General features: G+C 45.3%; 1 protein-coding gene across 3 annotated transcripts in view; it reads right to left on the bottom strand.

Annotated features, from left to right (window-relative positions):
• Positions 1–4,954: 4,954 nt before the first annotated feature.
• The window catches only part of LOC130367881 (DBIRD complex subunit ZNF326-like), a 112,089-nt gene continuing 104,055 nt past the window's right edge, over positions 4,955–12,988 (bottom strand). Inside the window, exons 12-15 of one of the 3 annotated variants that reach the window (XM_056570836.1) lie at positions 10,609–10,764; positions 9,313–9,450; positions 6,972–7,479; positions 4,955–6,545 (exon numbers count right to left, since the gene is read on the bottom strand). In XM_056570836.1, the coding sequence (XP_056426811.1) occupies positions 6,982–7,479; positions 9,313–9,450; positions 10,609–10,764 (792 nt within the window). In that variant the 3' untranslated portion in view covers positions 4,955–6,545; positions 6,972–6,981. Of the gene's footprint in view, positions 6,546–6,971; positions 7,480–9,266; positions 9,451–10,608; positions 10,765–12,988 lie in introns of those variants that run through there. The other 2 variants (XM_056570837.1, XM_056570838.1) reach the window with 2 other exon arrangements.

The following is a 12,988-nucleotide window of genomic DNA, read 5'->3' as shown; positions in this document are numbered from 1 at the left end:
CCCCCTCTTTTTAGGGCCTGAGAACCTGAGGAGCAGACTTTTATCTAGGATGTTGTCCTCAGGTTCCCAGGATCTCTCTTCAGGACCACAACCCTCCCAGTCCACTAGAAAAAAAGTTTTCCCTCCGACCTTTTTAGAGGCTAAGATCTCTTTGACAGAGAAGATGTCCGAGGAGCCGGAAACAGGAGTGGGAGGAACAGATTTGGGAGAAAAACGGTTGAGGATGAGTGGTTTAAGAAGAGAGACGTGAAAGGCATTAGGGATACGAAGAGAAGGAGGAAGAAGAAGTTTGTAAGAGACAGGATTAATTTGACACAAAATTTTGAAAGGACCAAGATAGCGTGGTCCCAACTTGTAGCTAGGGACACGGAAGCGGACATATTTAGCGGAGAGCCATACCTTGTCTCCAGGGGAAAAAACGGGAGGAGCTCTTCTTTTCTTATCCGCGAACCTCTTCATGCGTGATGAAGCCTGTAGGAGAGAATTTTGGGTCTCTCTCCATATAATGGAAAGGTCACGAGAAATTTCATCCACAGCGGGCAGACCAGAGGGCAAGGGGGTAGGGAGGGGGGGAAGAGGGTGACGGCCGTACACCACGAAAAATGGGGATTTGGAGGAAGATTCAGAGACTCTGAAGTTATACGAGAATTCGGCCCATGGAAGGAGATCTGCCCAGTCATCCTGGCGGGAGGAAACAAAATGTCGCAAATAATCACCCAAGACTTGGTTAATTCTTTCTACTTGTCCATTGGACTGGGGATGATATGCAGAAGAAAAATTTAATTTAATCTTGAGTTGTTTACAGAGAGCCCTCCAGAATTTAGACACGAATTGGACGCCTCTATCCGAGACGATCTGCGTAGGCAACCCGTGAAGACGAAAAATGTGTACAAAAAATTGTTTAGCCAACTGAGGCGCTGAAGGAAGACCAGGAAGAGGGATGAAATGTGCCATTTTGGAGAATCGATCAACGACCACCCAAATAACAGTGTTGCCACGGGAAGGGGGTAAATCAGTAATAAAATCCATACCAATCAGAGACCAAGGCTGTTCGGGGACAGGCAGGGGATGAAGAAAACCAGCGGGCTTCTGGCGAGGAGTCTTATCCCGGGCACAGATAGTGCAGGCTCGCACAAAGTCCACAACATCCGTCTCCAGAGTCGGCCACCAATAGAAGCGGGAGATGAGTTGCACAGATTTCTTGATGCCCACATGACCAGCGAGATGGGAGGAGTGACCCCATTTGAGGATTCCGAGGCGTTGGCGTGGAGAAACAAAGGTCTTTCCTGGAGGAGTTTGCCTGATGGAGGCTGGAGAAGTGGAGATCAGGCAGTCAGGTGGAATGATGTGTTGCGGAGAGAGTTCAACTTCTGAGGCATCCGAGGAACGAGAGAGAGCATCGGCCCTAATGTTCTTATCGGCAGGACGAAAGTGAATCTCAAAATTAAATCGGGCAAAGAACAGAGACCACCGGGCCTGGCGAGGATTCAGCCGTTGGGCAGACTGGAGGTAGGAGAGGTTCTTGTGGTCGGTGTAAATAATAACTGGAAATCTTGATCCCTCCAGCAGATGCCTCCATTCCTCAAGTGCTAATTTAATGGCTAGAAGCTCTCGATCCCCGATGGAGTAGTTCCTCTCCGCCGGAGAGAAGGTCCTAGAAAAAAAACCACAAGTGACAGCATGCCCGGAAGAATTTTTTTGTAAAAGAACAGCTCCAGCTCCCACTGAGGAGGCATCAACCTCCAATAGGAAGGGTTTGGAAGGGTCAGGTCTGGAGAGCACGGGAGCCGAAGAAAAGGCAGACTTGAGTCGTTTAAAGGCGTCTTCCGCTTGAGGAGGCCACGACTTGGGATCGGCATTTTTTTTGGTTAAAGCCACGATAGGAGCCACAACGGTAGAAAAATGTGGAATAAATTGCCTGTAATAATTGGCGAACCCCAAAAAGCGTTGGATAGCACGGAGTCCGGAGGGGCGTGGCCAATCTAAGACGGCAGAGAGTTTGTCTGGATCCATTTGTAGTCCCTGGCCAGAGACCAAATATCCTAGAAAAGGAAGAGATTGGCATTCAAACAGACATTTCTCAATTTTGGCATAGAGTTGATTGTCACGAAGTCTCTGAAGAACCATACGGACATGCTGGCGGTGTTCTTCTAGATTGGCAGAAAAAATTAGGATATCGTCCAGATATACAACAACACAGGAGTATAGCAGATCACGAAAAATTTCATTGACAAAGTCTTGGAAGACAGCAGGGGCGTTGCACAGGCCAAAGGGCATGACCAGATACTCAAAGTGTCCATCTCTGGTGTTAAACGCCGTTTTCCACTCATCCCCCTCTCTGATGCGGATGAGGTTATAGGCGCCTCTTAAGTCCAATTTAGTAAAGATGTGGGCACCTTGGAGGCGATCAAAGAGTTCAGAGATGAGGGGTAGGGGGTAGCGGTTCTTAACCGTGATTTTATTAAGACCGCGGTAGTCAATGCAAGGACGTAGGGAGCCATCTTTTTTGGACACAAAGAAAAATCCAGCTCCGGCAGGAGAGGAGGATTTACGGATAAAGCCCTTTTTTAAATTTTCCTGGACATACTCAGACATGGCAAGAGTCTCTGGGGCAGAGAGAGGATAAATTCTGCCCCGGGGTGGAGTAGTACCCGGGAGGAGGTCGATAGGGCAATCATAAGGCCTGTGAGGAGGTAGAGTCTCAGCTTGTTTTTTGCAGAAAACATCCGCGAAGTCCATATAGGCCTTAGGGAGACCGGTTACTGAGGGAACCACAGAGTCACGGCAAGGGTTACTGGGAACCGGTCTTAGACAGTCCTTGGAACAAGAGGGCCCCCAACTCTTGATCTCCCCAGTGGACCAATCCAGGGTTGGGGAATGAAGTTGAAGCCAGGGAAGTCCAAGGAGAATTTCCGAGGTGCAATTGGGGAGGACCAAAAGTTCAATCCTCTCGTGATGAGATCCGATGCTCATTAGAAGGGGCTCCGTGCGGAAGCGTATGGTACAGTCCAATCTTTCATTGTTTACACAATTGATGTAAAGGGGTCTGGCGAAACTGGTCACTGGGATGTTGAACCTGTTGACGAGAGAGGCCAAAATAAAATTTCCTGCAGATCCAGAGTCCAAGAAGGCCACGGTAGAGAAGGAGAAGGCAGAGGCAGACATCCGCACAGGCACAGTAAGACGTGGAGAAGCAGAGTAGACATCAAGGACTGTCTCACCTTTGTGCGGAGTCAGCGTACGTCTTTCCAGGCGGGGAGGACGGATAGGACAATCCCTCAGGAAGTGTTCGGTACTAGCACAGTACAGGCAGAGGTTCTCCATGCGGCGTCGTGTCCTCTCTTGAGGTGTCAGGCGAGACCGGTCGACCTGCATAGCCTCCACGGCGGGAGGCACAGGAACAGATTGCAGGGGACCAGAGGAGAGAGGAGCCGAGGAGAAGAAACGCCTCGTGCGAACAGAGTCCATATCTTGGCGGAGCTCCTGACGCCTTTCGGAAAAACGCATGTCAATGCGAGTGGCTAGGTGAATAAGTTCATGTAGATTAGCAGGAATTTCTCGTGCGGCCAGAACATCTTTAATGTTGCTGGATAGGCCTTTTTTAAAGGTCGCGCAGAGGGCCTCATTATTCCAGGACAATTCTGAAGCAAGAGTACGGAATTGTACGGCATACTCGCCAACGGAAGAATTACCCTGGACCAGGTTCAACAGGGCAGTCTCAGCAGAAGAGGCTCGGGCAGGTTCCTCAAAGACACTTCGGATTTCCGAGAAGAAGGAGTGTACAGAGGCAGTGACGGGGTCATTGCGGTCCCAGAGCGGTGTGGCCCATGACAGGGCTTTTCCGGACAGAAGGCTGACTACGAAAGCCACCTTAGACCTTTCAGTGGGAAACAGGTCCGACATCATCTCCAGATGCAGGGAACATTGGGAAAGAAAGCCACGGCAAAACTTAGAGTCCCCATCAAATTTATCCGGCAAGGATAGGCGTAGCCCAGGAGCGGCCACTCGCTGCGGAGGAGGTGCAGGAGCTGGCGGAGGAGATGACTGCTGAAGCTGTGGTAGTAACTGTTGTAGCATAACGGTCAGTTGAGACAGCTGTTGGCCTTGTTGCGCTATCTGTTGTGACTGCTGGGCGACCACCGTGGTGAGGTCAGCGACAACTGGCAGAGGAACTTCAGCGGGATCCATGGCCGGATCTACTGTCACGATGCCGGCTGGCGGGTAGTGGATCCTCTGTGCCAGAGAGGGATTGGCGTGGACCGTGCTAGTGGATCGGTTCTAAGTCACTACTGGTTTTCACCAGAGCCCGCCGCAAAGCGGGATGGTCTTGCTGCGGCGGTAGTGACCAGGTCGTATCCACTAGCAACGGCTCAACCTCTCTGGCTGCTGAAGATAGGCGCGGTACAAGGGAGTAGACAGAAGCAAGGTCGGACGTAGCAGAAGGTCGGGGCAGGCAGCAAGGATCGTAGTCAGGGGCAACGGCAGGAGGTCTGGAACACAGGCTAGGAACATACAAGGAACGCTTTCACTGGCACAATGGCAACAAGATCCGGCAGGGAAGTGCAGGGGAAGTGAGGTGATATAGGGAAGTGCACAGGTGAAGACACTAATTGGAATCACTGCGCCAATCAGCGGCGCAGTGGCCCTTTAAATCGCAAAGACCCGGCGCGCGCGCGCCCTAGGGAGCGGGGCCGCGCGCGCCGGGACAGGACCGAGGGAGAGCGAGTCAGGTACGGGAGCCGGGGTGCGCATCGCGAGCGGGCGCTACCCGCATCGCGAATCGCATCCCGGCTGGAAGCAGAATCGCAGCGCCCCGGGTCAGTGGATCTGACCGGAGCGCTGCAGCGGAGAGAGTGTAGCGAGCGCTCCGGGGAGGAGCGGGGACCCGGAGCGCTCGGCGTAACACCCAGGGTAATGTAAATCTATGGCACTGGGTCTCTTGCTGGAAACAGAGCGAAGACCAGTGCCTCGTGCAAGGATTTAGGTCCCGAATCTAAAATGAAAGTGATTTAAAAATGACCACACCATTAGAGGAATGTTTAACAAAAAAGTCTTGAGAATTCGGCTAAGTTTAACACTTATCTGAAGGTTGAACTTAAAAAGGTTTTAAAGTTGAAACATGATCAGACTATTTAATATAACTGTGTATAAATGGCAAAAGTTTGGAGGTGTGTGGCCTCCATCACACTTATCTTTATCATCTGTACAAAGTGTCAAAGTGTTTTTGTAGACAGACAGACACCTGTGAAAGGAATGGAGGAGGAGGAGACCAGCGATCGATCGATAGAGAAAAAGGATGAGACATCATCGACACCAAAAGGGTACCGATAAAAACAACATCATGGGGCAAAAAAAAGATACATTTGAAGTTAAGTTATAAGGGTCCAGGTATGGCAATTCATAGCATTCCTATTTAAGTTAAATTTAAAAAAAAAAGTAATAAGCCATAAAAATTATATACATTTATTATCAATGTAATTGTACACTGTACTGATCTGCAAGATAACATGTCAGTCTTACTACAAAGTCAACAGCATAAAAACTAAATTGCTTAAAAGTTACAGAATTGAGGGGATATTTTACACTGCAGCCCAAAAACATTTTTTTCTGTTCCGGAGTACATTTTATGGTAAAATAAAAGATGTACAAAAGCCCTTAAATGGCCCTGTATATGGAAAAGTAAAAGCATTATGGATCTTAGAAGATGAAGAGTAACAATTGTGTCCAAAAGTCACTGATGGGGAAAAGGGGTTAATTGAAAAAGACAAGTAGCCTAGAACGCACTGGTTGTTGAAAGTGAAATCATATTTGGAGTTTGCCAAGTGGGAAACACAGCAAACATGTGGAAGAAGATGGTCTGGTCAGAGTACACCAACATTTTACTTTTTGGTCACCATTCCCATAGCGAAACATGTTAATTGAAGCATCATGCTGTGGTGTGCTTCAAAATAGGCCTGTAGGTTGGTAAGGAGCTTCTGGGGAACAGTGAAACACCCACCTAGCAAACAGAAGTCACCAAATCCCAGCTTTATTCTTCCACCTTGAAATACACAACACTTTTTATTGCCTGATGCCATGTAGCGGGGCCTTCAAGACCCTGCCCTTCCAAAAAACCTTCCCCCTGTAGAGAGAGAGAGACAGTACCATAACTATGATCACTACTCCCACTACATACTGTAATACCAGCTCATGCAACCTTGAAAGGTGCTTCTGTATCTTCCCATAAAGCTGACACCTTTCCATTAATCATCTTCTAAAATGTCCATTGGGTCCTGCTATTATATATCAGTCCCCATCCCGTTACAAGTTGTTTGCCAACATAGCCCAATAGACAAACACATTATTTCATCTGTTTATCTGGTCTACACAATCCTGACAGTTGATGTTACTGAGTTTTGGGAGGCTCAGGATGCTGCTCCTATAATGACAGATCATGTGGTGGGCCGGAGGATTTACAAAAGTTCATTTTCAGTCTGTGATGATGGAGGTGACGGACCCACAGCTCCTGGACGGAAAGTGGACCCTGGAACTGGATATCACAGAACCTGGTAGGATGGAAGGGAAAAAAGAAAGTTAGTATTTACTGACAAACAATGAACATTCAGTCCTACAGATTATAAGTACATCAATCAGGGCAGAATAATAACCTGTGGAACAGAGGGTGAATCTTATGTATAGGCCACAGTTTGGCTCCATAATGTGTCACTACATCAACAAGCTGCTAAGCTGAAGTTTTCTTTGCTTATTTATACCATCTGGTTTTGCAGGAGAAACTAAATGCTACAGGAGTTTTAGCATCTACACCTTGGCAGCTATGTGTGGCCTTACCCATTTGATGGTATCATTGACGGTTTAGGATTCTAACAATGAAGTTGGCTCTACAACTGGATTCTGTTTCTATGTGACATATATGAGATTGGTAATCACTGTCCAAGATTCTTAATAAAATTCCACTAAAATGAATTCAAGACCTTCACAAAATTAAGAAGAATCCTCAGCGCCCTCCTGCTCAGGAACCGGATCATCTTCCTCCTTTTCAGAGTCGGGGGGAATACTGCATGGCATCTGTGGTGATTCTTCTGGTACTAACTCTGCGCTGTAGTCACTTCTGGTGTTCTCCTCCTCATCATTTATAAAGGAGTTTTGTGGTGATTCCTCCGCTTTTGGTGCTGACTCTGCGCTGTAGTCACTTCTGTTGTTCTCCTCCTCATCATCATTTATAAAGGAGTTTTGTGGTGATTCCTCGGCTGCGCTGTAGTCACTTCTGCTGTTCTCCTCCTCATTTATTAAGGAGTTTTGTGGTGATTCCTCGGCTTCTGGCGCTGACTCTGCGCTGTAGTCACTTCTGGTGTTCTCCTCGTCTTCCTCATCATTTATAAAGGAGTTTTGTGGTGATTTCTCGGCTTCTGGTGCTGACTCTGCGCTATAGTCACTTCTGGCGTTCTCCTCCTCATCATTATTTATAAAGTTGTTTTGGCCCTAGGACAGCAATGATAAAAAATTACAAGATCAATAGTTATGATGTTATGTACTTCTACAGGAAATTATTGCATAAATGGGCACTGTCAGATACAAAAACTTTTTATATGTTGTACATCTTTCTAATAAACTTCATAAGAATATTTTATTTCCTTTTCATAGAAATCATGGCTTATAAAAAAAACAAAAAAAAAACACCCCATACCATCCAGAACACAATCCTGTCTGGCTGCAGCATCATCTTTGTCCACAGGCATGGACAAAGTTCAGTAAGTGAGGGTGGGGCTAGTAATTCTCTGTGCTCACATCTGTCAGACTGCAGCAGGAAGGAGGGGGTTACAGAGCAGCCTGCTGTGATTGGATGAAGAGACCCAGTACTCTGGGAGGAAGATGAGTGAGGACAACCCCCCCCCCTCTAGAGTACACCCCCCCCCCTTTAGAGTGACAAACAAGGTAAGCAACAGGTAAACTGTGTTTGTGAGTGAAATATAGGTGCTAGATCATCAGGATTAGGTACTGAGAAACAGAACATTTTTTATGCAATATGACAGGTATGCCTTAAGAATACATTTCAGTGAGACATGAAGAGTTGACAGGGAGATCTTATAATGACAGGTTCTTTCTATATTAGGATATATAGACACATATTTTTTAGGGGGTTGAATAAACAAGCGCCATTTTGTGTTGAATTTGTTATATTAGTTGAGTTATATTAGTTAGTCATTTGTTATATTAGTTGAGTTTATGTTGCTGTTTGAATGTTTATTGCCAAACATGTGAAAGCTTGTAATTTTCCAAATAAACCGAATTTGCAATGGAGTGTGAATATTATCGACTTCATAATTTACACAAGTTTCTTGGTTATGCAAACATGTGTTTTGTATATGAGATGATGCAGCTTTTTGTCATGTAATGCCTTTCTATGATTCTCATCTTTACTCATGAGGAATGAGGTGTCTCTCTGAAACTCTACATCTGAAGTGTAATGAAGGATCACTAGGAGAAAGCTTCAGAGTGCAGTGTTCTGTGTATGCACTATAGTTAGAAATTCCTTGAATTTTCCATAAACAATGGATGTGAACAGGCCTCCAGGTTCCCCAAATCTCAATCCGATCATCTGTGGAAGGGGCTGGAAAAATTAGTCCAATCCATGGAGGCAGCACCTCACAACTTACAGGACTTAAAGGGAACCAATCATCAGATTTTACCCTATATAATGCTTGGCAAAGCGTAATATAGGGTAAAATCTTTATTGTCACCATCCCGGGGGGACGCTCCTGCCCCCAGGGATGGTGAGCATATGAACTTATAATGTAGTCACGGCCACAGCCGTAAGTAGTCCCCTGGGCGGGGAGCTCCTCTCACCTACCCCCTCCACTTGATTGACAGGCCGCGTCATCGCTATGCTCAGTCTGTTTAGTGAGAAGAGCGACAACACAGCCCATCAAGCGGAGGGGGCGTTGCTGCCGGCAGAAATAACGGGACTAGTAAGAGGAGCTCCCCGCCCAGGAGACTACTTATGGCTGCGGCAGTGACTACTTTATAAGTTAATATCCTCACCTTTCCTGGGGACAGGAGTGTCCCCCGGGGATGGTGAGGATAAAGATGTTATCCTATATAATGCTTTGCCAAGCATTTTATAGGATATAATCTGATGATTGGTTCCCTTTAAAGGGCCTGCTGCTAACAACTTGGTCCAAGATACAATAAGACAGGACTTTAAAAGGTCTTGTGGAGTCCGTAACGTGATGGGTCAGAGCAGCTAACATGGCAGAAGGTGGACCTACATAATATCACACAGGTGGCTGAATGGTATACATATGTAGACTTTACCTGGAAATTTTTCTCGTCCCTTTCAGAGTTAGGGGGAATACTGCATGGCATCTGCTGTGATTCTTCAATTTCTGCTGCTAACTCTGTGCTGCAGTGACTTCTGATGTCTTCCTCATCATTTATGAATGAGTTTTGGCCCTAGGACAGCAATGATGAAGAATTACAAGACAGGTAGTATTGATGTGATGTAACCCTATAGGAAATTATTGCTTCTGAATACATTTCAGTGTTCCATAAAGGGGACAGCTCCTGTTCTTATTAGGACATATGGCCATACAAATGTGTGCGCTTATGGGGTTAAATAATTCAGAGAATGCAATAGTCCTTACAAGTGGCATTATGTGTAGAGTTTGCATAAACCATTTGTTATATTCGTTCAGTTGAGCTATTTACAATGTCTTAATTTTAAATGTTTTTGGTAAACAACTGAAAATGTGTAAGTTTTACAAAGAAACCTAATTTGCTACAGGGAGGGGGGGGGGTTGACTACTTAGACAATTTTACTGGTTATGCTTTTTGTATATGCATATACAGTATATTAGCGTTGTGACAACATGAGGCTATGCAGGTTATTGGCATATAATGAATGCCCTTGCATGATTCTTGAAGGGGTACTCCACTGGAAAACATTTTCTTTTACATCAACTGGTGCCAGAAAGTTAAACAGATTTGTAAATTACTTCTATTAAAAAAATCTTATTCCTTCCAGTACTTATCAGCTGCTGTATGCTCCACGGGAAGTTCTTTTCTTTTTGAATTTCTTTTCTGTCTGACCACAGTGCTTTCTGCTGACACCTCTGTCCATGTCAAGAACTGTCCAGAGCAGGATAGGTTTGCTATGGGGATTTGCTCCTACTCTGGACAGTTCCTGACATGAACAGAGGTGTCAGCAGAGAGCACTGTGGTCAGCCAGAAAGGAAATTCAAAGAACTTCCTCTGGAGCATACAGCAGCTGATAAGTATAGGAAGGATAAAGATTTTTAAATAGAAGTAATTTACAAATCTGTTTAACTTTCTGGCACCAGTTAATTAAACAAAAAAAAAATCCAGCAGAGTACCCTTTTAACTTTTCGCATGAGGGATGGGTTGTTTATCTTAAATGCTTAAAGGTCTGAAGGGTAATGAAGGATCACTAGGAGAGGCTTCAGAGTGCGGTGTTCTGTGTATGTACTATAGAAAGAAATTTCCTGAATTTTCCATAAACAATGAAATATTGATGGCAAAAAATAAAATGGCATAAAAGGAGCTACATAATATTATGCATGTGGCTAAATAATGTATGTATGTAAATTATACCTGAAAATCATCATCCTCCTCCTCTCCTTCGGAGTCGGAGAGTGTAATACATGGCATCTCCCCAGATTCTTCACCTTCTGGTGCTAAATCTCTGCCATAGTCAATTGTGATGTACTCCTCATCATCATCATCATCAATTCTGAAGGGGTTTTTGCCCTGGAACAGAAATGATAAAGTATTACTAGACATGTAGTCATCATGTGACGTTATAGGAAATCATTTCTAGCCACATGTCGCCTAGGATTAAAAGGGTACTCCGCACCCCTAGACATCTTATCCCCTATCAAAAGGATAGGGGATAAGATGTCAGATTGCGGGGGTCCCGCTGCTGGGGACCCTCGGGATCTTGGCCACAGCACCCACCTGTACGGCTTCCACCTCACACCAGCAACACTGGAGACTTCGGATCCCGACCACAATGGCGGGAGAGCGTGACGTCACAACTCCGCCCCGTGTGACATCACGCCCTGCCCCCTCAATGCAAGTCTATGGGAGGTCCGCCACGCCCCCTCCCATAGACTTGCATTGATGGGGCGGGGCGTGACGTCACATGGGGCGGAGTCGTGACATCACGCCATTGTGGTCAGGATTTGAAGCCTCCAGCTTTGCTGGTGTGAGGTGGAAGCCGTACAGGTGGGTGCTGTAGCCGAGATCCCGGGGGGGTCCCCAGCAGCGGGACCCTGGCGATCAGACATCTTATCCCCTATCCTTTGGATAGGGGATCAGATGTCTAGGGGTGCGGAGTCCCCTGTAAGAGTCAGCTATGGTAAGATGTGAAGACTAAAAGGGGAACTCCACTGGAAAAAAAAATTTTTTTAAACCAACTGGTGCCAGAACGTTAAACAGATTTGTAAATTGCTTCTATTAAAAAATCTTATTCCTTCCAGTACTTATCAGCTGCTGTATGATCCACAGGAAGTTCTTTTCTTTTTGAATTTCCTTTCTGTCTGACCACCATGCTCTCTGCTTACACCTCTGTCCATGTCAGGAACTGTCCAAAGCAGGGTAGGTTTGCTATGGGCATTTGCTCCTACTCTGGACAGTTCCTAAAATGGACAGAGGTGTCAGCAGAGAGCACTATGGTCAGACAGAAAGGAAATTCAAAAACAAAAGAACTTCCTCTGTAGTATACAGTAGCTAATAAGTACTGGAAGGATTGGGAATTTTGTAATAGAAGTAATTTACAAATCTGGCACCAGTTGATTTAAAAAGAACGTTTTCCAATGGAGTACCTCTCATGAAGACAACTCCTCACCTTACACCAATGTTCTTCAACAAGGGTGCCTCCAGCTTTTGCCAAACTACAACTCCCAGCATGCCCGGACAGCCGGGGAGTTGGGAGTTGTAGTTTGGCAACAGCTGGAGGCACCCTGGTTGGGAAACACTGCCTTACACCCAAATAGGACATCTGGACATACAAATGTCTATGTCCATATGTCCTAAAAAAGTGTAGTCTGCTTTACTAATCTTAGCAGATTTCTTCCAAAAACAGCACCACACCTGTCCTCAGGTTGTGTCTGGTATTACAACTTGAGTACAGGTGTGGTGCTGTAACCAGGACAGATTTTTATCTTATTGAAAAAAATTTAACGAACAATAAAGGTTATTCTTAACCAACAGGGAACAGAGATCTTGAAAACCATGAATTGATAAAATAGGTGAAGCTTATATGTATTTAATTGTGAAAAATTCTGGAACTTTCTAATATACTTAGTGTTTCGATACCTCACGACTTTCAAATGCTGTACTTGCTGTCAGGAAGCTGAATCGGGCTTTGCTCTCAGATTAGTGGTTACTACAATGGTATCCAGACTATACAATCTCCTCAGCAGCACCAATCAGCCCTGAACTAGTTTGATACATTTAGCAGACACTGTAGACTGACTGACACACTGTAACAACCTGAGAGATAAACACAAAGGATCGTCTTTACTGGATACAATTGTAGCAAACCCTCAGCTGTGATAATGTATTACGTTAAAGTGTTACTCTGGGGAAATAAACCGTATCCCCTATCCTCAGGGTATATCTATATATATATGCAAATCAAAAAATGTTGCAGTATCTTGTAATACTTTTTTTATTGGACTAACAGAATTTTGTAGAGACAAGCTTTCGGGATTCATAGACTAAAGGTTAAGGATGAGAAAAAGGGGGAGGGAGGGGGGAGCAGGGGAGAGACTGGTAATTAAGCAGGAAAAAGTGAGATGCAAAAGAGAATACAGTACAGCACAGGTTATAAGAGAATGCAGTACAGCACAGGTTATAAGAGAATACAGTACAGCACAGGATATAAGAGAATACAGTACAGCACAGGTTATAAGAGAATACAGTACAGCACAGGACATAAGAGAATACAGTACAGCACAGGATATAAGAG

Source organism: Hyla sarda, chromosome 4 (genome assembly GCF_029499605.1).
Source record: "Hyla sarda isolate aHylSar1 chromosome 4, aHylSar1.hap1, whole genome shotgun sequence".
NCBI lineage: Eukaryota > Metazoa > Chordata > Amphibia > Anura > Hylidae > Hyla > Hyla sarda.
Note: the sequence above shows the minus strand (reverse complement) of the source record. Positions and strands in the feature narration are given on the sequence as shown.